A 26,918-nucleotide genomic window follows, 5' to 3' on the forward strand; every position below is an offset into this window, starting at 1 on the left:
AATTCTGATGGCAAAAGAGCCAAACGGGACAGGCAAAAAAAAAAAAAAAAAGCAGTGGATCTGTGATGCTGCCTGCAAAATGCTTGTTTTCATTTGTTGTTTAAAATATTAGCCAATATCATCAAAGAAGAAATGAATTACAAGTAAAATCTGTTTCACAGCATCAAAGTGTGCAAACAAAGTATATTTGTACTTTGAATTAATCTCATCAACAAACAAAACAGTCTTACTAAATGAAACTACTGCATGAATTTAAGGAAACTGATTTCTTCATTGCTGCTCGTGAATGTCCGTCTATCCTTTCACGCCACGTTTACAGAAGCATATCCAAAGAACAAACAATCCACGTGTGCAAAATGATTTTTATTTGATCTTTTGCTCAGTCAAAAACACACTGAATATACAAGCAGTTAGACTGGATCTGATTGCAGCTATATTTCAAACTCATAAACAAACATTTATATAATAAATACTGTTTTTGCCCATGTGCTTAAACGTGATGGCCTTTTCTTTTGGAGCACATTTACAGTACACTATAAATAACTTTAAGAAATTAAGCACATTTCAGGCTGTGACTAAACAAAAAAATCAAACTGGTATAAATATAGGTTCATCAGCAATAACCAAACTCCAGTCTTGTTGTGCAAATATGTATAATTGCAACAACAGTTGCTTCAGGGATGATGAATGATGCAATTTAGCTAACCGACCGGGCACACCAACGTTTTGCATATGGTCACGAGCACCAATCGCCCGGCACTCACTCATGATTAACGTCATGGAAATGAAACTTCATATGTTCTGTGCACGCGCTCAGACCAACCTTAGAGTTTGCTAAACAGCAGCACAAAACCTTGTTCGCTCATTTTACTGTGATGCTATTCAAATATGATCCTGTGTCAGCCAATCAAATATCTCCAAAAGTGTATTCAGTGTGTATCGTTCTCACTAGACGACAAAAGTCAACATGACCGTGAAGACAACGTGAGAGAAAACAGAGAATGGCTTTGCATATTAGTTTGTTTCAGGTGATCGCTCTCATTTCAGGACCAACCATCATGGCAGCTGGACAGTGTAGTGGTAAGACCACACACCTTTGGAGCCAAAGTCACAAGTTTGATTCCCTCCCAGTATCCAGTAAGGGTCCTGGCTAGGCCCCCCCCATGCCGAACAGCGCGGCTGCAGCTCGGACGTTTAACTGCATGTTGTACTCTGTGTGAATGTGACCAATAAAGCTCGTTTCTTTGCTCCATGTCCAACCCAACCTAAGCCTGCCATGTGTCTTCACCAACAGTGTGTATAAAAAAAACATCAGTTCTGTCTCTGATAGAGACACATCACCATGTGGACGAGTGAAACTGACACAGGATCTGATGCTAAACCAAAAGAAAATCCATCCGTTTTCTATCGAGTTCTAGTTTTGACTCAAAGGCCTTCAAATGGGAACAGACGCAGATCACAGGCCCACTCGGTTTGTTTGTGAACCGAGTGAAGAGCTGCATTTAAATGACATCGAATCGATCCATAGTCGATTATAAGGCCGTGTGTACATATGTGTGATACTCGAGTGGGTTTAATCAAACTCACTACCCTAACAAAACACATGAACTGCTCCCAGTTTGAATCATAACTCTGTTCTTTCTGATTCTGACTGGACCAGAGAAAAGTGTCCAAGCTTCGGCAAACAGACAGACCCAGCAGAGCCACGGGCACAAAGAGCTTTCTGTTTCAAATCGGACATTTTAGAAGCAGCCAAATGAACTTTCTCTGGGAATTCATTGGTACGGTGAAAAAACAGATGCAGGTGAGTCTCTCCTGTGGAGAAGCTAAACAGACTGTGTGTCAGAAAAGTGTTAGCTTCCATTAGTAATAATGACAGATGTGCCTTTACGCCCAGTGGTCTGCTCTGCTGGTATGCGGAAGTGATCGTAGGGGGTGGAGCCGGTGCTGGAGGAGGTGCAGTAGCCCCGGAGGCTCTCTGGGTCATACAGGTGCTCCAGAGTGTAGCCGGCCAGGGAATATGCTGGATGCTTGTCCAGGTAGGGCCGTGGGTGCGTATGGGAGGGATAGAGGGCCGGAGCTGGTGTTGGGGAGCCTGAGCATGCCCCTGCACGACCAAAAGGATGTAACTGCAAAGAAAGGGGGGGCAGTTCTGTCTGGAGGTAGTCTTTGGGCTTATGGAGACACTCTGAACCTGGACTGTTGAGCTTAGACTGAGGGGCGGGGCTAGGCGTGGGGCTGATCACCTGACTTAAACCTCGACACAACATGGTCTGTAAAGGCAGAGGCCCTTGAGTATACTCGGGCGTAAAGCACGACCCAGGGCCCTTGGGCAGTCCGTTTGCTGGCCCCAGTGAGGCCTCGGGTGCGGGGCCTTTGCGTAACTGCAGGCAACTTTCTTCTTCCTTGATCATCTGCTGCGTGGCTCGGATCAACGTCTCGATCTTGCTGGGCTCCTGTGGACTGCAGCGATAGCGGTCGGCTCGGTAGCGGTCCCCTGAGTCACTGGCTGAGCCTCCGTCTGGTGAGCTGACCACGCTATCCTCATCCCAGCCCCTGCCTGCAAAGGGAAGCAGTGACAGCAGTGCAGAGGAAGCATGAATAAGAATTTGTAAGCTTAAGGTTGCTCCTTTCTTCCACTGAGATCTCTGCCAGTCATCAGCTGTAGTCCTGCATCAAACACCAAAACTATTCAGACCTACGACAGTCATGTGACTATCCACTCAGCACAACACACACAGGAGCATCACGCCCCGTGGATCCTGGCTGAAGACACGTGTACTCATGGCTTTACTGCAGATGACCTGTGATCATATATGTGAGGCTCTGTCATCACCATCATCACTCAGTCCCTATGCTCTTGCCCTCACTAAGAACACCTATACCCTGCTACACCTGTAGCTCTGTTGCTGCTGACGTGACCCCGGCTGGTGTTAGCCAGCACTGCTCAGCTGACCACACAGCTCATGTCTGCTGTGCAGTTTTTGTTTTGCTGTTTGTACAAGAACCAAACCGAGATGAAGAACAAATACTCTGTTTACCTCTGTCCTCAGAACTGCACTCTCTCTTCACTACAAGGACAATGTGAGCCCAGTTTTGTGCAGGACTGTCCACATGAGGAGATCACTGCCTGAGTCCAAAGCTTGTGCGTTTTGTCGCCAGCTCTGGAGCTCAACTCTGCAAAAACATGTCACATGTGTGAAGACAGTGTTGAGGTGTACTGATCAAATTATTCTCCCCACAGCTAACTGGGCTGACCACGCTGAATCCTTCTATGGGTTTGCTGAGCGGAGCATGTGAGGGCTCTGGCCAGCTACACCCTGAGTTAGCTGCTCACCACGATGGCACTGACATACTGGACACTGGCCTGGAGATGGAGTTTTGGAATGAGCAGGTAAGCAGGCTGCTGCACCGGCTGGCCAAGACACAATCTCTCTCTCTTTTTTCCAAGCAGCAGAGAAGCTGCAGGTGGAGCAGCCTTACATATGCTATCACGCATGTTAAAGGTGTAAATACAGGTGTCCTCAGCCAGTACCCAAAGGGCATGATGTCCCACTCTGCATGTGCTGTACCTCGTTAGGGAAAGCAGCAGCCAAGGGGTGCAAATGCACTTCATTAACTGATCATCAGAAAGTGTGTGTGTGTGTGTGTGTGTGTGTGTGTGTGTGTGTGTGTGTGTGTGTGTGTGTGTGTGTGTGTGTCAAGAAATTACAAAAACAAACAAGAAGTCCACCTGAACTCCATCTGAGCCTCAGTTTGCATGTTAGGACAGCATAGTTAGAAAAAGCCTGAACCAGTATGGCTTATTAACAAATACATGTCAGTGTGGCTGTATCTGCTTTGGACAGATGAGGTGAGACGTCTGGTCACAACATGTGATAAATATGTTCATTGTGCTAAAGCTGTGCAGATTTAAACAGCCACAGCTCCATGAGAGAAAAGGCCTCACCGTGGTGGGTGTGCACAGCTGTGATGTGTGGCACGCTGCTGTCGTAGTCTTCGTAGTTCTCCAGCGAGCTCTTGCTCAGCGGTATGATGGAGTGGGCGGTGTCCCACCACATCTCCCTGCCTGGTGGAGGAGCTCCTAGAAAATATCGGCCTGCCTCGCACCGACCCCGCTCACAGCTCTGACCCTGACCGTGGATGTGGCTGGTGATCTGGTCTTCAGACATGTTGTAGCAAAGTGTGCGAGGATCAGAGAATTGCCTGTAAACACAGGAGGCATCCATGCCTTCAGTCTGCTCCAACAGTCGAGGGGAGGCCGAGTCTGTGAGCGGACTGCTGCCCCACGGACTGTCCTGGCCGGATTCGGAACGCTCTGTCTGGAAGCTGGAATACTGTGAGGGTGAGAGGAGGGAAGAAAGGGATGATCCAAAGACTGTGACTGCTGATTCTGGATGTTCAGCTACAGCACTTTGATCCAGAACAGGGAGAATGATCCACTGTTTTCATCATTCAAATGCACATGCAGCGTATTTGTGTATAAATACGCTGCATGTGCTGTCATCATGTTATTACAATAAGATGAGGTACAGTCGTCAGCTCTGTATGTACATATATATACAAAGTCTTTTTTTCACAGCAAGTAGTTTAAAAAAGCAGTCTTCATTCATGTTCCTGTGTTCTCCACAGTGTTACAGACGCACTGAAACTGTCACTTGGTGTTCGCTCTCTCTGCGGTAGAGTATCACTTCCTGTTCCTGCTCAAACGCAGTGGTGTTTCTGAGTAGCTTATCTTAGGGTGACCAACCGTCCTCTTTTCCCCGGACATGTCCTCTTTTCACGTTCCGTCTGGGGCGTCCGGGGGCATTTTCAAGATTGATAAAAATGTCCGGGTTTTCCTATATTCCGACAGAGGACCCATGTGTGTGACGTCATCCCCAAACTTGCTTTGTGAGCGCTTGTTCTGCGCTCACAGACAGGAAGGACAGCGCACAGCAACGCGCCTAATGATGTTTAAAAGATCCCAAAGCACACCTCCTTCTTTCAGACGAACTTACTGACCATAGCTGGACATGGCCATGGGCCGGTATAAACAATGAAAGGTGGTGGATTGGCCAGATGCTGGCCGATGTGTAAAAATAACTCAGTTGTTTGGTGGTGCTCCTTCAATCATGAAACTGATCAATGATCAGCTGATCGTCTCTCCTGTGTGTTTATCTCCCACTTTGCGCCAGAAAGAAGAAACCAGCGGATGTCGCGCTAAACAACAGCAGCGCGTTTAAGCTTGATCAGCTGTTGTTAGAATTTATTTAATATTAATTTCTAGTATCAGCTGATGTTTTAGGTGACATGAATGAGTTGAAGTTATGAACTGTTTCTGAGAGACAAATAACACCAGGATCCTTTTCTGTGTAGCTGACAGCTGGTAACTGTGCAGGGGCGGGTCTAGGAAAGTTTTGCCAGGGGGCCAGGTAGGCATTAACAGGGAAAAGGGGGCACAAAGAAATACTTTTCTTTCTTATTCTCATTTAAAATATCTCGCTTTTAATAAATAATTATCTGAATCTTACAACCAAAGTTTTTATCTGATGTAAAATGTATAGAAATCATACATATATACCAACAAGACAGTACATCACTGTCACAACAGCGTTTGTTTTCACTCAAAGGTTTTATGGCTTTTCCTGTAATACCTGGTGGGTCGGTCTCTAGTCAAAATGCCCGGGCCGATTTTATGTTTCTTTAAGTAAATTCTTCATGACTGAGCCAAGTGTCCTCTTTTTTGGAAATCAAAATATGGTCACCCTAGCTTATCTGCTTAGTAATTTAATTAAAAACTTTTTAAATGCATTCTTTTTTCATAGTATAATCTTCACCTGCTTCATCCGAAGCACACTTTCTGTGTACTCACTACCTAACTTATAGCCAAAGTATTCACTCACTGTGTATTTACTGTTTCGCTAGCTTAGCTCGTAGCCGACTCGTTAGCACCATGGCTACTTCACCTGTCCCTCCTGCACTTTCTTGCTCATTGTGTCAGATGTTTAGTTACTCCTCGGCCTCCTTTAGCAGTAATGATACCTGTAACAAATGTAGCATATTTGCAGCTCTGGAGGCCAGGATTACTGAATTGGAGACTCGGCTTCGCACCCTTCATTCACCCGTAGCTAGCAAGGCCCCTGTAGCTGGTGCAGCCGAAGATAGCGTAGGCCCCGCTAGCTGTTCCCCGGCAGACCCCAAGCAGCTGGGGAAAGAGGGCGGCTGGGTGACGGTGAGGAGGAAGCATAGTCCTAAACAGAAGCCCCAGGTACACCACCAACCCGTTCATGTATCTAACCGTTTTTCCCCACTCGGCGACACACCCGCCGGGGGTCAAACTCTGGTAATTGGTGATTCTGTTCTCAGACATGTGAAGCTAGAGACACCGGCAACCATAGTCAATTGTCTTCCAGGGGCCAGAGCAGGCGACATTGAGGGAAATTCAAAACTGCTGGCTAAGGGTAAACGTAAATTCAGTAAAATCATAATTCACGTCGGCAGTAATGACACCCGGTTACGCCAATCGGAGGTCACTAAAATCAATATTGAATCGGTGTGCAACTTTGCCAAAACAATGTGGGACTCTGTAGTTTTCTCTGGTCCCCTCCCCAATCAGACCAGGAGTGACATGTTTAGCCGCATGTTCTCCTTAAATTGCTGGCTGTCTGAGTGGTGTCCCAGAAACGATGTGGGCTTCATAGATAATTGGCAAACCTTCTGGAGGAAGCCTGGTCTTGTTAGGAGAGACGGCATCCATCCCACTTTGGATGGAGCAGCTCTCATTTCTAGAAATATGGACAAATTTATTAAACCCCCCAAAATATGACTATCCAGAGTTGGGACCAGGAAGCAGAACTGCAGTCTTACACGCCTCTCTGCAGCTTCTCTCCTCCTGCTACCCCCCCAAAAACCCATCTCCATAGAGACTGTGTCAGCTCCCAAACAGACAAAAAACAAACTAAAAACCAGAAACAAACAACTTAAACATAAACAATTACAAAGAAAGAACAATAGAGTATCCACATCTGAACCAAAGAGTAAAACAGTGAAATGTGGATTATTAAATATTAGGTCTCTCTCCTCCAAGTCTCTGTTAGTACATGACTAGGGCTGCCACGATTAGTCGACTAGTCACGATTACGTCGACTATCAAAATCGTCGACGACTGATTTAATAGTCGACGCATCGTTTGAAGCTTTGTAAGATCCTGAAAGACGCAGGAATAAGTAGTAGGATTTAAGAGTGTAATAACGGACTGAAACAGAAGATGGCAGCACTGCATGTACAAGGATGCCAGCTGCTGTTAAACCCCGAAGAAGAAGAAGCTGTGTCCCAGAATTCACAGCGCGGCTCAGCGCAGTTGTCAACAATGGCGGCAGCTACTTAGTTTTAATATTACTGTTATTATTCTTTCTGGGTCACAAAATAAACGTTTAACATATTTTCAGGCGAGAATGTAGCTGTGTAAACCTCAAATATCTGCTCAGTTTATCAAGACACAACATATTTTCAAAAGCGCTCCGACGTTTTCGGAGACGTCTGTTACCCACTAGCTCGATAGCTAGCCGGGGGCGAGGCTCACTAGAGCCCGTGAGAACACCGGACTCCCGGCAAATCGTTTTCAAACCCACCGCCGTCTTTCGCTACTCAGGTTAAACATACATAAGTCACTTAGATAACTTACAAATGTTATTGTTTGGCTTTTTTTAGTATTTTATTTGTTCCTGAGTAAATCGGTTTGGCTGAGATTAAAGTTATAGTTTTTACACAGCTGAATAAACGTCAAGCAGACAGCTGATTATCAGAAGTGTGAGATGCTTGAGAATATACTCCGGTGTCCTGTTATATTTTAGATAGCAAGGAGTTTATTAAACTTCACCGAAGCAATCTGCAAATTTCATTAAAATTCAATAAACTATCATCTTGTCTTTATTTTTAGTTAGCACATACCTTAAACACTTACAGCTGTAAGCTAATGATAGTTATATAAGAGCAGATGCTGCTGGTGCAATAAGCTGTACGTTTTACGTCTAATGGATGCATGATCTGATTAGTCGACTAATCGCAAAAATAATCGGTGACTAGTCGACTATCAAAATAATCGTTTGTGGCAGCCCTATACATGACTTAATAATTGATCAACAAATTGATTTACTCTGCCTTACAGAAACCTGGTTGCAGCAGGATGATTATGTTAGTTTAAATGAATCAACACCCCCGAGTCATTCTAACTACCAGAAACCTCGAAGCACAGGCCGAGGGGGAGGTGTGGCAGCAATTTTTCACACCAGCCTATTAATCAACCAAAGACCAAGACAGACTTTTAATTCATTTGAAAGCCTGATGCTTAACCTCGTCCACCCCAGCTGTGAAACTCAGAAACCAGTCTTACTTGTTATCATCTATCGTCCACCTGGGCCTTACACAGAGTTTCTGTCTGATTTCTCAGACTTTTTATCTGATTTAGTTCTCAGCTCAGATAAAATAATTATTGTGGGTGATTTTAACATCCATGTAGATGCTAAAAATGACAGCCTCAACATTGCATTTAATCTGTTATTAGACTCAATTGGCTTCTGTCAAAATGTAAAAGAACCCACCCACCACTTTAATCACACTCTAGATCTTGTTTTAACATATGGCATAGAAACTGAACATTTAACAGTGTTTCCTGAAAACCCTCTCCTGTCTGATCATTTCCTGATAACATTTACATTTACAATAATTGATTACACAGCAGTGGAGAGTAGACTTTATCACAGTAGATGTCTTTCTGAAAGCGCTGTAACTACGTTTAAGAATATAATCCACCCACTGTTATCATCTTCAATGCCCTGTACCAACACAGAGCAGAGCAGCTATCTGAACGCTACTCCAACAGAGGTCGATCATCTTGTTAATAATTTTACCTCCTCACTACGTACGACTCTGGATACTGTAGCTCCTGTGAAAACTAAGGCCTCAAATCAGAAGTACCTGACTCCGTGGTATAATTCTCAAACACGTACCCTAAAGCAGATGACTCGTAAGCTGGAGAGGAAATGGCGTGTCCCAAATTTAGAGGATCATCATTTAGCCTGGAGAAATAGTTTGTTGCTTTATAAGAAAGCCCTCCGCAAAGCCAGAACATCTTACTATTCGTCACTGATTGAAGAAAAAAAGAACAACCCCAGGTTTCTCTGCAGCTCTGTAGCCAGGCTGACAAACAGTCAGAGCTCTGTGGAGCCAACCATCCCTTTAACGTTAACTAGTAATGACTTCATGAACTTCTTCACAAATAACATTTTAATCATTAGAGAAAAAATTACCAATAATCATCCCACAGATGCAATATTATCTACAGCTACTCTTAGTACCATTGATGTTAAGTTAGACTCTTTTTCTCCAATTGATCTTTCTGAGTTAACTTCAATAATTACTTCCTCCAAACCATCAACGTGTCTTTTAGACCCCATTCCTACAAAACTGCTCAAAGAAGTCCTGCCATTAATTAATGCTTCGATGATCAACCTATCTCTAATAATCAGCTATGTACCACAGGCCTTCAAGCTGGCTGTAGTTAAACCTTTACTCAAAAAGCATCTCTAGACCCAGCAGTCTTAGCTAATTATAGGCCAATCTCCAACCTTCCTTTCATATCAAACATCCTTGAAAGAGTAGTTGTCAAACAGCTAACAGATCATCTGCAGAGGAATGGCTTATTGAAGAGTTTCAGTCAGGTTTCAGAGCTCATCACAGCACAGAAACAGCTTTAGTGAAGGTTACAAATGATCTTCTTATGGCCTCTGACAGTGGACTCATCTCTGTGCTTGTCCTGCTAGACCTCAGTGCAGCGTTCGATACTGTCGACCATAATATCCTATTAGAGCGATTAGAACATGCTGTAGGTATTACAGGTACTGTGCTGCAGTGGTTTGTATCATATCTATCTAATAGACTCCAATTTGTGCATGTAAATGGAGAGTCCTCTTCACACACTGAGGTTAATTATGGAGTTCCACAGGGTTCAGTGCTAGGACCAATTCTGTTTACATTATACATGCTTCCCTTAGGCCAGCGGTCCCAAATCCCCGGGCCTCGGACCGGTACCAGTCCGTGAGTCGTTTGGGGGAGATCTAAACTCTGCAGGACACCGGCCCTCGAGGCCTGGAGTTCGACACCCCTGGCTCACTGTGTCATTAAACTTGATAAAGCCAAAGCCGACTCCATACTGATCATGACTGACTATATTTGGTAGTTTCTCTTAGATTGACAGCCCTCGGTGGCCTGACTAATTCAGTACAGATCTAAGATGGAGACCTGTAGATTTACACAGGTTATCCATATGGAAACAGACTCTTCAGAAGGTTTATTGCTAAGGTCTGGAAGAAGACCCAAACTGGTTAGTGAAGCTGTCTCAGCTATCCGGGGATGAATGTGTCCCTTCCTGGTCACTAGATTGAGAGAAGAAACCAGTTCTTGAAACCACGATCATGAACTCTGTGAATGATGAACTGGAGTAATGGTTCAGTCCAGTGAGGCTTTCTCTGGATGTCTGCCACTAAAATTTATAATCAAAGCACCAGAAGAAGAAAAAGAAGAGGTGGCAAAAAAGTGTCTGACAAAATAAAGACATAATAAATCATTTTTTCCATTTTTTTATTTAAATCTAAAACTCAGTCCGGGTCTAACAATGCCTGCTGCTATTGGTGCACACTGTCTCCTTCAGCAAGGAGCACAGCTGCAGCGTTGCTCCCACGTCCCAACCAGGCAGCAGTGCAGTAACGTGTTCATACCTCAGTCTCAGAGACCTGCACTCACCTGTGTATATGGCGAGAGCCTGGCTTTGCTCTTGGGCCGTGATGCTCGGCTCTTGGGAGTTCTGCAGTTGTCTGTGAGGCTGCTCGTGCAGGGAAACGAGGCCTTGGATGTGGCCTGGTCCAGAGAAAGCTGGAGGCCTTTATATTCTGTCTCCCTAAAGACACACAAGCAGAAAAGCCCAGAGGTACAGTACATGTGGAGAGCTTCCAGTCTCATGTAAAGACTATTTATTAAAGAAGACGATGAGCTGCATTTTCTCTGGGTGCAAAAAGTCAATAACATCTGTTGAGCAGTTAGAGTGTGATGAGTGCTGAGTATGGGCTCAAAATGTGGTCATAAATATTTTGTACTTGTAAAAAAGATTTGTATGTGTAAAAAAGATTTGTGTGTGCGTAAAAAAGATTTGTGTGTGGACTTAGAAAAAAAAACCCTGCAAGTTACAAGTACGAATTTTGACCCTATTTTTCTTCCTTTCATCTGATTGGTCAATGTCATGTCAATCACAAATGTAACAATCCAATCAGAGAACAGATGGGTTTGGCTGTCGGAGGGGCGTTTTTTTTTTAACTGCAGGTCTTTGAAGGGAATAAATGCCCTTTTACATGCCAACCCAGTGTTTTCCTTCATCACCACGAAGGAAAACAGTCTGTGGTCGTCAGAGTTTGGTGATTTTTGTGTCACAGGTCTACGTGTTTAATACAGGGACTTCCACAGCCTTTTCAACAGCGCTGCGGACCGCGGGGTGGGGGCGGGCAGTGTTTTGGAAATGACAGTCTTCATTACAAAGCTTTCTTCGTTATGAATTAGCATACATGTTTTTATTGAACATTTGAAGAACCAGCAAAAAAAACAGAAACTCTTGTAGAGGACATAAAGTCAGAGATAGAAAAGACAAGGAGCAGGTGCATCTAGTACAGGTAGAGCTGCTGCAAAAACCCACAGAGCCCAGCAGCCAGCGCAACAAATTCTGGATCCTTAGCTTTTAGTTAGCAGTTAGCATTAGCAGCACATCCTGCGTCTGATGTGAAAGGACTTTTATGCTGCGCACTGTGACTCACAGCAATGGTCCCGGGTCAGCCCTGACTTTGTGTTAAACTAATCCTAAAGTAATAATGGTGTTTCTAACCACTGATATAGCACAACTTTATCCTTTCAACAGCTGCTGAAAGCTAGGGGACCTAGCTGCTATTGGATATTTATATAGAGATCCTCCAGCTTCAAACTGTATCACCCTTCAAGGACCTGCAGTTCAAAAAAGCGCCCCTCCGACAGCCAAACCCATCTGTTCTCTGATTGGATTGTTACATTTGTGATTGACATGACATTGACCAATCAGATGAAAGGAAGAAAAATAGGGTCAAAATTCGTACTTGTAACTTGCAGGGTTTTTTTTCTAAGTCCACACACAAATCTTTTTTACGCACACACAAATCTTTTTTACGCACACACAAATCTTTTTTACACATACAAATCTTTTTTACGCACACACAAATCTTTTTTACACATACAAATCTTTTTTACGCACACACAAATCTTTTTTACACATACAAATCTTTTTTACAAGTACAAAATATTTATGACCACATTTTGAGCCCATAGCTGAGAGACCGGGCGATGTGTGTGTCTGTGCTGGCAGGTTTTGGGTGGTGCTGAAAGGACGGGAGCTGCTTGTGTTACCAGAGGAATCCACTGAGGCGTCCAATTGAATACACCGGCAGATTAAAGGTTATATCTCGCTCAATCAGACCCGTAGGACAAACTTGGACGTCCCACTGCGGGGAAATGGGAATTGATTTCTTGCTAAAGTGTTCTCAACATGGATGATGAATGGAGTTCGAGACAACAGAAAACCTCTACACGGTTTATTTGAGACAAACAGTGATCTCTCTTCTGTCTCAGTCTCTGTAAACACAACTCAGACACACAGGCTGTGGTTCGCTTACATTTGGAGAATCCTAAAATAAGAGGAGCATAAGCAGCGGCTGTGCCGGGGCATCCCAGATAAATCCCAGATTTGATATTTTCCCAGCTGTAGTGCATTTCGTGTGAACGTGTTCCTGTGGTTCTTTATACAGAGTGGTTTAAAGACTGAAACACCCAGCAGAGCTGCTGTGGAAGTCACATGAGTGAAATGCGGTCGCATGCGTTTGCTGCAGACATTTAAAGAATTGCTAAATTACTGTCAAGTGGAGGTATTAGGTGTAGAGGTCATCAGAGCTAAACACACAGTGGGAGTTCACATGCAGGTGAAGTATCCTCATCACCTCTGCTATCAGTGGCTGTGTGGCCAAAGCTACTGGGCAAACCAGCTCTGCTGCTGATAGCAACACTCCACAAAAGCCTGCGCTCTCCTTATCTCTGCCTTTTGTCGTGGAAAAATCAGACCGAGCGAGAGGACCACGCGGCTTCTTCTCCATCATCACGACATAAGAAAATATATTAAGAGGAGAAGAAATGAGCCTTATGAGGCTTCGATCCCTTTACAGCAAGCTGGGGCCGTAAATGCTCATCATCTTTACAAGATATCAATTAAAAGGCCGTAAACAGAAGCCGTTAGGGCTGCGATGCAGGACGTGCAGCAAACATGTGTCAAGCTGTTCTTTGCTTGTAAATGCAGTAAGTCATGCTGCTTAATGGAGGCTTTTTATGGGCCTTATTCATTCATTTAGGCTCTTGTACATCTGTGAAATGCACACATTGGGGCAGTAAATAATAAATAAAGGAAATCCTTTAGTTACTGACAGAGAGAGCGGCTCATGTCGGCACTGATCGGCTTCATTCTGTTTGAAAGAATAAGCATTTGACTGTGTTTTTATGGGCTGATGGTCCCAGCATGGTCAGCTCCTTTCTTTACACACCGCCAGACTGACTGTGCAGGTAACAGCCAACAAAGGACTCAGACACTCTGACATCACCAGCATATCTAGTGATAACACAGGAATGTCTGTCATCAGAACTAGGAAAAACCCAGTTATGGTTTCTGAAAGAAATCCTGATCGTTTGTTTCAAAGGAACAATAATAATAATAAAAGGAAAAAGGGACAAACTTTAGTTAGACGGCCTGATTTTGAAAACAAGGCTTTAACAAACAGAGTTCCAATTAACCTCCAGTGAATAGCTGCTGTTTGCACAGCGTCTCAGGACCAATATTATGTTATCAAAGCACAGACAGCAGACCTGCCCTGGACACTCAGAGACACACCTGCTGCTTCACACCACCTGCATGGGAAACACTGATGATGTGTTCTGCACTTCAGCCTCAGTAATTCATACACAGCACTGATTGGACCTGGGCTTGATCACAGCTCTGTGGCTCAGATGGGCTCTGAGATTATTCTTGTTCACAATATACAGAATCACCAGACGTGTCCAAATCAACCCCGTCCTGTTCAAACTATGACTGGTAGGACTGGTCGTAGGCAGACGTACTGTAGCGTTGTGTCCTTTACAGGCAAAGAGCAGAGACACGAGCACCTGCAGCGCTGTAACCTCCAGTTCTTTGTTTCCACATTAGAACTTCAGCAGCATTCACTGTGTCTTTATCAGCTTTGTATGTATGTGTGTTCATCAGTGTGTAACCTGAGGCTGTTAACTGGCAGCTGTCAAACATCAAAATGCATTTAAGTCTATGTTAGCGTAACAAATGACCTTTTACAGGGAGTAATTAAGTAATGTAATGGATTACTTAAAAATAATGAGTAATATTCTTTGAGTAAGAAGCCTAACACTGGTGACAGCAGCCTGGGTGGAATTACAGAGGTTTATACTGGTTTCTCAGGAGAGCCACCACCACAGACGTCCTCAGCAGAGACCGAGCAGGAGAGAGCTCACACATATTCATCTCATCTGCTTTGTGTTTCCCGATGTGTGCTGAGTGCTGTTAGCAGCTAAACACTAACTAAAGTGGAGGTGAACGAGAGGAACATCAGCGTACAGTCACTGTTCTCTGTCCTTCTCTCAGGCACTAAGATTTCACAGTGGGTTCATGGAGCCTCCTAAACTGTGCACTGTAACCATGTAGTGCATCTGTTCATGGGGCTAACATGCAGTTAACTGTCACTTTCATTAGTTTCAGCATCATATTTCCTCTGAATGTTTTAAAAGTCAATTCAGATATTGCAGCAATTTAAGACTCTGCATGTCAACATGTCAGCGTCTCCACGGACACACGTTAAATACACCTGCTGCGACACCTGTGACTGTTCTCACTCAGTCACTTTATAGTCATCAGTCATTATATGTATACATATATATTATTATTATTATTATTAATATAATTATATATTAGTCAATAGTCTTCCAGCGGTCAGAGCAGGCGACACTGAAGGAAAACTGTTGTGTTTCTTCTTCACTCACTGTGTGTTCACAGACCTCTCTGCTGAATCATACCTGTTATTAATCTCTGTGTCTCTTCCACAGCATGTCTTTATCCTGTCTTTATCCTGTCTTTATCCTGTCTTTATCCTGTCTTCCTTCTCTCACCCCAACCAATCACAGCGATGCGACTGAGTGGTCAGTAGACTTGGAAAAAACAGTATAAATGTCCTCGTACATCAGTCTCATCTGACCATTTTCATTTGTCTGCGTGTAGATGAGTGCCTTTGCTTCTGACAGAACAAATGTGCGTTCATCTGCGTGACGTTGCAGTCCTCCTGACTGACTGACAGTGTAACACTGTGTTCTTGCTGTCAGTCTTACGACCACGAAAGTGGTTCTTCTTCTTCTACTAATTCATGAGCATCATAGTCATTAAATACGTGCTGCTAACCCCGTTAGCTTTGTCTTCTGCATAGATCAAAATGCAGACTGTAACCAGCTGAGCGATAAATATCCTGCCATCTGTATCAAACAAAGAGCTTTCCCTTAGATCTATTCCTCATGCTGCATGCCATCTTCATCACCGGATGATACTGAGTGATATTTCATGTGATCTTTGGGAAGTGAATGGCAACATCAGATATAGCCTAATTGTTCAAAATCTCGTTTGTCTCCAACAAATCTCCTGAGTATCAGTCTGATCTTTGACCCGTGTCTCACAGAGGTAACTGATAGTGTGTAGGAGCTGCAACAGAGACTCACGTGAGAACATAGTTGACGCTGACAATGCAGTGAGGTCTGGATGAGCGGCTGTTGTGGACAATGGTTGCATAACTCTGAACCCAGACCCAGCCGCCATGCTTGGCCAAGAAACGGTAGTACTTTGTAGTGACCTGACCTTTGACCAGCACTGAAACACCGAGAGCCAGAAAACAACAGGTCAGAGAAACATCCAAACAAATTACAGCAAAAGATACGAACATATTCACATCGTAGCAACAAATTACAGCACAGGGTGGAATTACACGAAGATCATTCTGGAACTAAAAAATGTGTTTAGTTATTTTTGTATTGTTTGGTGCACTTATTAGTCTAAATGAACAATGACAAACTACACAGTGGCATATTATACTGTGTGTGTGTGTGTGTGTGTGTGTGTGTGTGTGTGTGTGTGTGTGTGTGTGTGTGTGTGTGTGTGTGTGTGTGTGTAAGATGGTAAAACAAACCTAACTCACACAAATGATGAGCACAGCGCAGGTGGAAGCAGTCACAGCTGTGGACGTGATGATAGAGAGTTTTCTCGATTAGATCCTGAGGCTCATAGCCTGTCAGCTCTGCAACCCTGGAACGAACACACACACAGACACACACACACACACACAGACACACACACACACACACAGACAGACACACACACACACACAGACACACACACACAGACACACACACACAGACACACACACAGACACACAGACACACACACACACAGACACAGACACACACACACACACACAGACACACACACACACACACACACACAGACAGACACACACACACACACAGACACACACACACAGACACACACACAGACACACACACAGACACACAGACACACACACACACAGACACAGACACACACACACACACACACACACAGACACACAGACACACACACACACAGACACACACACACACACACAGACACACACACACACACACACACAGACACACACACACAGACACACACACACACACACAGACACACACACACACAGACACACACACACAGACACACACACACACACAGACTTACTCTAAATACAACAACTTTTGTTTCCTTTTTCAACTCGAACTTCAAACTTTACTATGAAACGTGAGAATGTTCACTATGTAAACAGACTGATGTCCCCACAGCATTACTAGCACAAGTACTGCTGTCACACACACGCACACACTATCAAGTATAAATCAGGCTTCCATACGGTGGCCCTACGAGGTCAGGTGCACTGCAACCAAAGGAAACAGCAGCAAATAGAAAAACAAACATAAAGGAAGTAAAAAAAAGTGACAATGGAAGTTGAATAAAGGACAAGTGAACAACTGCAGATGGCACTGAGACGCTGCAAAAAGAGGAACGTTTGTGTTGTGATGAAGAAACAAATCACATGACTCCTGTAAATAAATGTTTACTATCCGTCACTTCTGCACAGACTGGCTCCAGTAACTCCTTTCTGTTGTGTTTTATGTGCTTTTGCAGCATTTTCTTATTTACTTCCTGTATTTCTACAGGCCCTCACACAAAACGTGTATCAAGCAAATACCAAAAACAAATGCTGTGATTGAGTATTTCCCCTTCCTGGTTTCTGTTTTGCATATCTGAGATCCTACAGTTTAACATGAAGATTTCATTTGTTAAGGGAAAACGGTTATCCAACCCTACCTGGTCCTGTGTGGAAAAAGTAATTGCCCTCCTCGTTAAATCATTCATTAACTGTGATCAACCCCATTTATTGGAAAGTTTAGATCGTTTTCCGGAGCTGGATTACTCCCACACACATGTGACAACACAGAAAGCTGAGGTCTAAGGAAACAAAGCCAGTGACATCTTTGAGTCTGAAAGGCGTCACAAAGCCAGCTTTGTGACTCCAATGAAAGATGCTGAGAGTCGTATCCACATGTGGAGAAAACTGGGAACAATTGTGAAACTTCCCAGAAGTGTCTGGCCAACCAAAATGACTCTAAGAACGCATCTGTGACTCCAGGAGGTCACAAAGAACCCAGAGCAACCCAGACCCTGAGTTATTGGCATCCGTGGGAGAGCTGTACGGCAAACTCTGTGCTGACCAACAACAACAACACTCCACAAAGACATTCTGATGGTCCCCAAGACTTTGGGGAAAACAATACAAAAGGTCTGAGTCCCCATACATGTGGTACAACACAGCATTTCAGGAAAAGAACATCATACCCACAGTTACAAATGGTGCTCTTTGTCCTAATTGATGGAACCATAAATTGTGCTCTATGTAAGAACATCCTGCTGTCAGTCAAGCTCAGGCACACAACGATCAGACTCACGTCCACGTCTGAACACTCAAAAGAAACCAAACGTACGTTCTGGCCTCGCTTTAACATCTCAGGCGGGTCATTCGTGCTTGAAAACAATTCTGTAAAAGCTAAGAGATCAGGAAAGGGCCGAAAAGTACACACGCCTCTGTTCTGTGAGCAGCAGCTGCAGACGGAGAGCGGACATACCGTGAGTCGAGGAAGATGAGCTTCATGTCCAGACTGGCTCTGAACATGAACATGTTGCTGTGCAGTTTGATCTCAGTGATGGCGCTGGGCGGGAGCGAATGGCCGACGGCCACCAGCCCGATGTTCTGATAGCAGCCGTCAAACGGAGACATGTCCAGGCTGTACTGTCGAATCTTCAGGTAGCCGCTGCAGTGGATCACCTGGGCCAAGCGGACACAGCAGGTAACAACATCAGTCACGCAGGAGGGCCGTGATATGTTTGATGAGCTGAGGCCTGTGACCTGATGTCAGGTTCACTGTGAACCCATGTTTCAGTCTGTTAGACTTTCCTGTGAGACGAGAACACTGGACAGAGACATGACGTGGATGCTGTTGCTGCCACAGCAGCACACTGCAGTCAGTACGACTTGCTGGCCAGCAGACGTGACTCTGGAACTCTCGACCCATATTTACACATAAACAAGATGAGAAGGAAATGCCTGACAACCCCGGTGCACATGGAGACGACTGCACACAGTTTGAGCTGTAGCTCTGTGTAAGCCAGCCGCTTCAGCGCGGCGGTTACTGCAGGGTTGGACCGTCCTGGGATATGTGGTGGTTTATCTTCCAGAGCTATACGTACATATATGCATGTCATTGTCCTTCACTGAACACTTGTGTGCTCCTAAAAACTGCACGTCTGTTTGACCTCGAGTGTGTGTGCACATCATTTCCTGTCATCTCTAACTCTGAAAGTTTGATTTTGTGTGGCTGACGAGGGCAGCGTGTGTTCAGACCAGTCTGTTACCTTGTAGCCTCCACAGGTAAGACCAGCATTTCTTTTAGCAAGGACACACTTCATTCTGAGAAAGAAGGAGCGCTCCATCTCATATTCTGCAGAGACATAAAAACTCACATGATCTGTGCTGCATAGTGATGCCATACACAGAAGGACACATGTAGATGGCTGATTACCTTGGACAAAGTGGGAGTGGTAAGGCTGGTGCGCTGTGAGGACAGCTATCATTTCATCGTGGTCTGCTGGGTGGATGTACTCGTAGATGCTGTTTCCTGTCAACTCTACCTGTTGAAATGAACATTCAGCTCACAGCTATGACATATCAGGCCCGGAGGAAGCGACCACATTAGGTGTGTCAGACCAACCTGTGACAGGCCCAAGTGCACTGACGCTGTTTCTGATATGTACATGATTTTCCCATCAGGAGCAACCACAAAAATGAAGCCATCTAACGTCTGGAAGAAACGGTACAGGGTAGAAAAGGTGTTATTACACAGGTACAAAGCTGTTTCTCTTTTTAGTTGCATCTGTGCTATCATCTGTTTCTGTGTATCTGCACATTTTAGGGCCAATTACGACGGTGGAGTCAGACTGTTTCCCTTCTTTGATGAAACTTGGCTGTGGCTGCATTCCTCCTCGGCTCTGTGCCTTTGCTGTCTGTGCTGTGCAGATTTGACTTGCTAGAGACAAAGACGGCTTCATGCACGAGGACAACATGGCCTCCTTGCACTCTGGAAAAAGAAATTCTGCATATGTTTTTCCTCCGGTCTGTGTTAGCAGGCTCGTTAGCTCTTTTGGTTTGCCTGAACCTAACGTGACATGTTCCCGGGATTAAAACTGGAGACTAGCGTGCCTGGAAATCTACACGTGGTTATTAAAACCTCAGCATCGTGAAGTCCCTCCAGCTCAAACTCATGCAGCGTAATGAGAATCGATGTACCTGTTGACTCTGTGTTCAAATGTTTTTAAAACTATTGATTCTGCTGTGTGGTCATGATGGAAGCTGCCTTTGGAAAACCATTCCCTGTTTCCTTGTGTTACTGTTAGATTTTCCAGTATTTTCTGCATTAGATGCTGCTCAGCTGTTCACCTAAATAGGAAACACTGCACACTTATCAGGAATAACTACTATTGTTGCTGTGCTGGTTCTCATGTGTAGGCCCAGCCCTGTTCATGCAGCTTCTCTCTGTTCAAGTGTTTCCTCCGTTGTCATTATGACTGATCGAGGCTAGCTAACCTCTGCTTCGTTCAGCCTGCAGCCGCGCACACAGCCCGGCTCCGTTGTGCTGCGGCTGATGCGAGAGGCTGCAGGCTCTGTGCGTGACCACGAATGTGTTCAGCTCATTTCACACTGAAAGCACAAGAATGAAGGCAGCAGGAGGCATGTGGCAGCAGCTACCAAACCTCCAACAAATCTGCTGAACAATGATAATAATAAAGTGCACATGCAGTTGCCTTTTAAGTACCAGTACTAATAGCAGTGAGTACCTGTAAGAGATGGGAGCCTAGTTCCTGGCTGAGCCCATCCAGAGAGCTGCTGCGGCTAACGTGCCCCCAGGACTCCCCCAGGCCTGCGAATCAACCAAAACAGGTAAGTGTAAAAAACCGCGTAGTTTGTTCTTTGTTCCAGATAAATAACACAACTCATCACAGTTTTGGTACGAGTGGTTTGGGAACACTGACAACAACCAAATCTGCGCCCTATAAACGGCTTTTCCATGATCCTCCTGTAGCTCCGATCAACAGCAAGCAGGGTCTGACAATACAAAATATATCCGGACAAACAAGAGTCTTTACTTCCATAAGTGAACTGCTAATTCTGCGGAAAGCGAAGGCATCTCTGAAATTAAACGGGACTCCAAATGTTCCTTAAAATCTGCCCAGTTTAAAGTCAGTGTGAAGTCTGGAGTTTGTGGCCTGCAGCGCTAAAAATACAGCGAAGCCAAAAATAAGTGAAGGATCGGGAAAATACTTCCACGAGCCCCTCAAACGCAGACAGAAGCGCGCAGGGCCCGGCGAGCCTCTCAGGGCCCGACGCGCCCAGCTGCGGCAGCGGGGCGCATTTACACGCAAAGCCCGCTCTGCAGAGCAAACAGACGGCGTGCAGCGACCGGAGCCGCTTCACGTTTGCGTGACTACACACAATCAAATAAACCCAGTGCACAGACCGAAATATCAACTTCCACGGAAACTCAATAAAAACACTGAAATGATTTACGGCCGTTCAGCAAAAACAATCACGCGGAGGGACGCCGCTGCAGGCCCGGATGGTCGTCACGGTCACAGAAATATGAATTCTGATTGTTCGGAAGAAACGGACACAAGAAACTGACCCGGGGTTATTGTAAAATATTTCCACGGACAGCTTCCTGATATCGTGGGGACGCCACTGTAACGCCACCATCACCGAGGCGCAGACTCCACAACAGGCCTGTCAGCGTGGGGTGCGCTCTGCGGATAAACCCACGAACCGTGACCCAGAGATCAGGATATTTTGTATTATTATAATTGTCCCTCTCACGCGCTAGCTTTTTACATTTTACCTTAAAGAACAAACAAACAGATTTATTGGCAACAATACAAACATATATGTCTATATATAAATATGCGAACAGCTGCTCGTGTTATACACGATCTATATTTACCATAAATATATATAATACATTTATGTTAAATATTATATATATTAATGTTAAATATATATAATATATATTTACCATAAATATATATAATATATTTAACATAATATATTAATGTTAAATATATATATTTAACATAATATATTAATGTTAAATATATATATATAACATATATATATATATATATATATATATATATATATATATAATATATATAACATATATATATATATATAACATATATATATATATATATATAATATATATAACATATATATATATATATATATAATATATATAACATATATATATATATATATAATATATATAACATATATATATATATATATAATATATATAACATATATATATATATATATAATATATATAACATATATATATATATATAATATATATAACATATATATATATATAATATATATAACATATATATATATATATAATATATATATATATATATATATAATATATATATATATATATATATATATATATATATATATATATATATATATATATATATATATATATATATTTAACATTAATATAAATAATATTTAAATAAAAATCGAGTAAAGACATAATTACATTAAAAATATATTATTATAATACATTTAAAAATCTGAGCGTCTCACATTGGTGACATTAAGAACGTAAAATAATTTCATGTTCAACAGTTAAACAGAGACAAACTTTATGAGCACAGTTTGGTTGCACTGCATGAAGCTTTAATGTGAAATCAGCCAATTAGTGCCGAGTAAACAAACTGGAATAATGAAAATCTTCAGCAGGAATGTTTTAAAAAATCGAATGAATAATATTTGGACACTGAGCCACGCGCTGACGAGACGGTTAGAAAAAAGCAGGAACATTTTTCCCGCCATGCTTTTCTTTATTTGACGCGTTTTGAAGCTCATACACGAGCTAATTAAATGGAAACAGTAAAAACACGAGTTCATTTCGTCAATATGGAGACACGCAGACATCCTCCACGCGTGCAGGATGGGGGTGACTGTGCCACGCGGTTATTCATGTGCGGTGCGTGTGGCCTTAGAAAAACTGAGACTCTGGAAGGAGGACAACTCTGGCTCTGCTATACTGTAAAATGTTTATGCCACGGTCTGGGTCCACGGGGTCCACAGTAGTTCTGCGTGATGCCTCTATGTTGATTCATTCATTCGTGTTCTTCCAGGTGACAGAGTCCCACGGACTCACTGATGGAGCTCATCTGCTGGTGTCTTCATAACCACCAGACCTGAAGCAGACTGAGGAGCAGGATCAGCGTGTTCGTCACTGTCATCAAACGGAAGTGACGGATATGTTTTAATGACGTTCATCCCTCCAGCGCTGAGCTTTTGCATCTATTAGATATTTCCCCTTGAATCTGTTGAGCGACCTTCATAGAGTCGTGGTTACCGACAGTCCTGAATTACATCACTGTCTGTGTTTTTGCTTTGAATACATCCCACGACTGTCCCGCTTTCCACAGTGATTCTGCTCATATTTATATTCAATAAAGATCCATTTCCAGCGAATGCGAGCGTGATCGTGGAAGCAGTTTGAAGCAAAGTCCAGTTGGACGTTATTTTGCATTATGTGAAACCAGTGCCTCCCAGTTTGTAACAAACCGACGGTGATCATGTTCCAATCAGCTCCATCCACACCGGCCAATGATGTGCTGCCAGGCCCGACGGGGACCCCACGGAGACCCCACAATCTCGATTTCGTTTCCACTAAATTCTATTTTTCTTGATCAGAATATTAAAAAGTCAGCAGCATTAGAATTCCTGAAAAATCAAAGCGCCAAGAATATATATGGAAACACGCGAGTGAAAGCCTCGAGGCCGTGTTTATTTCACCACAGCGATCTGTGCAGAGCTGTTGGATAAAGCAGGATATTTACTCACAGGAAAAAGCTCCACTGTGCCGAGTTTTGGATCTGCTGTGAAATGTAACGTTTGCTTTCTGAACAGATTTAAAAAGTAAAGTTTAATTTAAAAATATTAGAAATGTAAATATTAAATAAAAATACACATGCACGAAGAAAAATGTGCTTCTTGTTATTGTTAAACGTTTACAGACCAAACAGAATACAGAGACGCTCGTGTCGTTAACAAATCCACGTAACTGTTTTAAACACAACAAGTTTTATTTATCGTGCTGTGATTATTATTAGTATGATTTTCTCTTCATCAGTATTTAAGGGCAGCGCACCCACCTTCGGGGAAGACCACTCTCATCTTCAGGTAGCTCGTTGTGAGCCGGATGATCGAGGCTTTATCCAGCTGGGAGGTGATGGCGGAGGGCAGCGGCAGCAGTTTGGCCAGTTCATAAAACTCACTGTTTTCCTTTTCCCGGCGCGTCCGGGCCGCGTTTTTCGACTTCTCCTTCATGTTTCTGTGTCAGCGCCGATCCACGCTCATAGCAAAGCAGACGTCTCCCTCCGCGCGGCCTAAACGTCACTGGCGCGTGCACTCCCGCCCATACCTCCAGGTGCTTCGGGGCTGACGGTGAACGGGTCCCGGTTACTCCTGGCCGCGTGAGGCTCAAAGCTGAAAGCTCAGACTTGGACTCATCACACTGAGACCTCGGACCGCCGCACACAGAAGGCCCTGCAAGGGTCAAAATAATAATAAAAAACTGAAAAAGAATTTATTTTATTCACAGGCGCGATCAGTCTGCGTGTAACAGCTCCACGAGTGGCTAGAAAACTCAAACCAAGGGCCGCAGAGACACTGACAGCTGTTCCTGCTCACCTCACTTTCTAACCTGTTGGTTTTCACACGGTCTCCAAGAAAGCTCCGCACGCGCGCATCCTCCATCCCGTGTGATTTTCTGGCGGCGCATCCACAGCCTGCTCTGTGCCGCGGGCACGAAGGCCTGCTGCTATTGGACGACTGCTCGCATACCTATTGGGTAGTCTATGTACCGAGGCCTCCAGGAGGAAGGAGATTGGCTACTGAACATATTCACCTCTGTCCTGAGGAGGCTCCAACGATTCCTTAGAAACAGCATTAAAACCGTCATGTCAACCGTGTGTGTGTGTGTGTGTGTGTGTATATATCCACACTTTATTAAAAATATTTATTATCTACAAAAAATAAAAACAGAAGAAAATGTTGCTTAAAAAGTTTTCTAACAGCGACAGCGAGAGCTTCTCCTTTAGTCACATGCATCTTGTCTTTTGGGTTTTCATCTTTTTATATTCATATTTTATTCATTTATCTGTTTATTTATTCATTCATTTGTATTTATTTATTTATTGTGTTTGTTATCGCTACAGGCCACATCTACACCTCTCTGTGGTCTACGTGGCGATTTGAGGGATTTCAAAGCCAGATCAGGGACAGTGATGCTTCTTTGTTATGTTTGCTCAGCACAGAAATACTTTGAATACGAGGATTTCTAAACGTGTAAATTGTAGAAGCGAAGTCGTTTCACCTCAGCAGAGACACGAGCCATTGTGTGTTGGTGATACGGTCACGTCCTCTGTGGGAATAATGAACAAACAGTTTCAAAGCAAATATCCAGGCCGTGTGTGTTCCCTAGTGTTTGTCTCACCGTGGGTGGACAAAGGAAATATGCTATTGGAGCATCACGCACGCGGGTTTTGCTGTAACTTCTTGCACATTGTTGTAACTTCGGCTTCGTCCTGAAAACCTTATAGTTTCATTCTGCAGCTGTCTGCTGTCGGTTGACGCTGGTTTAACCTTCGCTTCTGCTCCAAACTTGCTGGTAATTAAACTGCGTGTGTGGAAAATATGATGAGCGAAAAAACTCCATGTGATTGCCAGCCGGGACAGAAACACGCAGAGCATTGTGAAAAGATCAGAGGCGTGGACTGCGAGGCGAGATTAATGTCTCAGCGAGCTGGGCTGATGGTAAAGTCAGTTTTCTGCGTGGCCAAAGTGGCTCTTTTCACCGTGGGAGCTGACACGTAATCCGGTGGAAGCGCCCCGTTTTTACGGCTGCTTTCATTTACAGACTCTGTTAAGAGTGGCGTGGATTCTCTGCCGGGAACTCGCAGAGCCGCACCACTGAGCGCAAACTGTGCGTCACATTATCCAGGAATGCGCATGTGTTATTGTGCTGATGCAGAAAATGTGCATGTTATTAAACCTTAATGCTAAATAAGAGCTACTAGAACACGGAGCAGTCACTACAGTGCAGGTCCACATCGGGCCACGGCGAGCGTTAGTGTTTAAATCACCTGACAAATCCGCAGCAGCACCGACATGTGTGCGCGGAATCCCCACGTGGAATTTATTTAACTCTTACGTGTAAAGATGACGCACTTTATTGGTACATTTCATCGTCATCACCACCTGATGACGTCGGCGGCCCTCACAGGGATCACTGCTAACCCTGAGACCCGAGGCACAAAGCTGACGGCCGTCATGTCCTGCAGTCGGTCTGTGTGGAACCTCGTGGTTCTGTGTGGAACCTCGTGGTTCTGTGTCCTCTGGGCTGAAAAGGCTCCACGGCCTCGGGCAAAGTTCCCACCACACAACCTCATGAATGTTTTGCTTGATGAGCGGAGCGTAAAGCGAGACTGCTTTAGACCGCTTGTTTTTATAGAAAGCATCTGTTTGACAGTCAACACATTTCAATTTTAACAGCTTCAAATACCGGAAACTTTTTAAAATTATTATTTTATGTATTATTGTAGGGTCTAGCTTCCAATACAAAGCGCCTGCAGGCGTCGGTGTAACTTTGTGCTGAACATTGGGGGTCCTGACGCAGATTTATTTATCTAAATAAATCTGGGTCAATTCCCAGATGATTAAACGTGCAACTGTTTTGCTGGTAATACCTGAAACGAGTAAAGAAAATCAACAGCCTATTTATGCAAGATAATTCATAATTTTATTGGGGGGGGGGGGTAATATTGGTTGGGTCTGATTATTGGGGGTGTCATACCCCCCCTATCCCCCTGGAAATCACGCCCCTGCCTGGAGGCGCCGGCTGTTGTTTGGAGCTTCTTCCTGTTGGGTCTCTGTTGATGCCCCAAACATGTTTTCCTTAGTTTAGCTGGTCTGAGGATTTAAACCAGGATGAAAATCAGGATCATATTAGGGACATATTCTATATGTTGACACGCTCACTTGCTCTGACTTTTCATGAAT

The 26,918-nt window shown here is 43.9% G+C and overlaps 1 protein-coding gene across 1 annotated transcript; it reads right to left on the reverse strand.

The window, feature by feature from the left end:
• Positions 1 to 384: 384 nt before the first annotated feature.
• On the reverse strand, positions 385 to 26,704 carry sim1a (SIM bHLH transcription factor 1a). The gene is made up of 11 exons (XM_084945007.1): positions 24,011 to 26,704; positions 20,621 to 20,703; positions 19,498 to 19,587; positions 19,309 to 19,417; positions 19,142 to 19,227; positions 18,355 to 18,554; positions 16,335 to 16,441; positions 15,862 to 16,009; positions 10,783 to 10,936; positions 3,950 to 4,337; positions 385 to 2,560 (listed from the first exon to the last, which is right to left on the reverse strand). Exons 1-11 carry the CDS (start codon positions 24,183 to 24,185, stop codon positions 1,854 to 1,856), a joined length of 2,247 nt encoding a protein of 748 aa, XP_084801133.1. The 5' UTR covers positions 24,186 to 26,704; the 3' UTR covers positions 385 to 1,853.
• Positions 26,705 to 26,918: the final 214 nt, after the last annotated feature.

Source organism: Perissodus microlepis, chromosome 11 (assembly GCF_051167445.1).
Source record: "Perissodus microlepis isolate ML-2025 ecotype Zambia chromosome 11, ASM5116744v1, whole genome shotgun sequence".
Lineage (NCBI taxonomy): Eukaryota > Metazoa > Chordata > Actinopteri > Cichliformes > Cichlidae > Perissodus > Perissodus microlepis.

Excerpts from the sequence above, each read along its gene's own strand:
- sim1a (XM_084945007.1), bottom strand. The coding sequence starts at position 24,185 with ATGAAGGAGAAGTCGAAAAACGCGGCCCGGACGCGCCGGGAAAAGGAA. Across the intron at positions 16,010-16,334 it reads GCGCTGTGCTCATCATTTGT|TGCTGGTCAAAGGTCAGGTC; the intron begins GTGAGTTAGGTT and ends TCGGTGTTTCAG. Across the intron at positions 2,561-3,949 it reads AGCTGTGCACACCCACCACG|GCAGGGGCTGGGATGAGGAT; the intron begins GTGAGGCCTTTT and ends TTCCCTTTGCAG.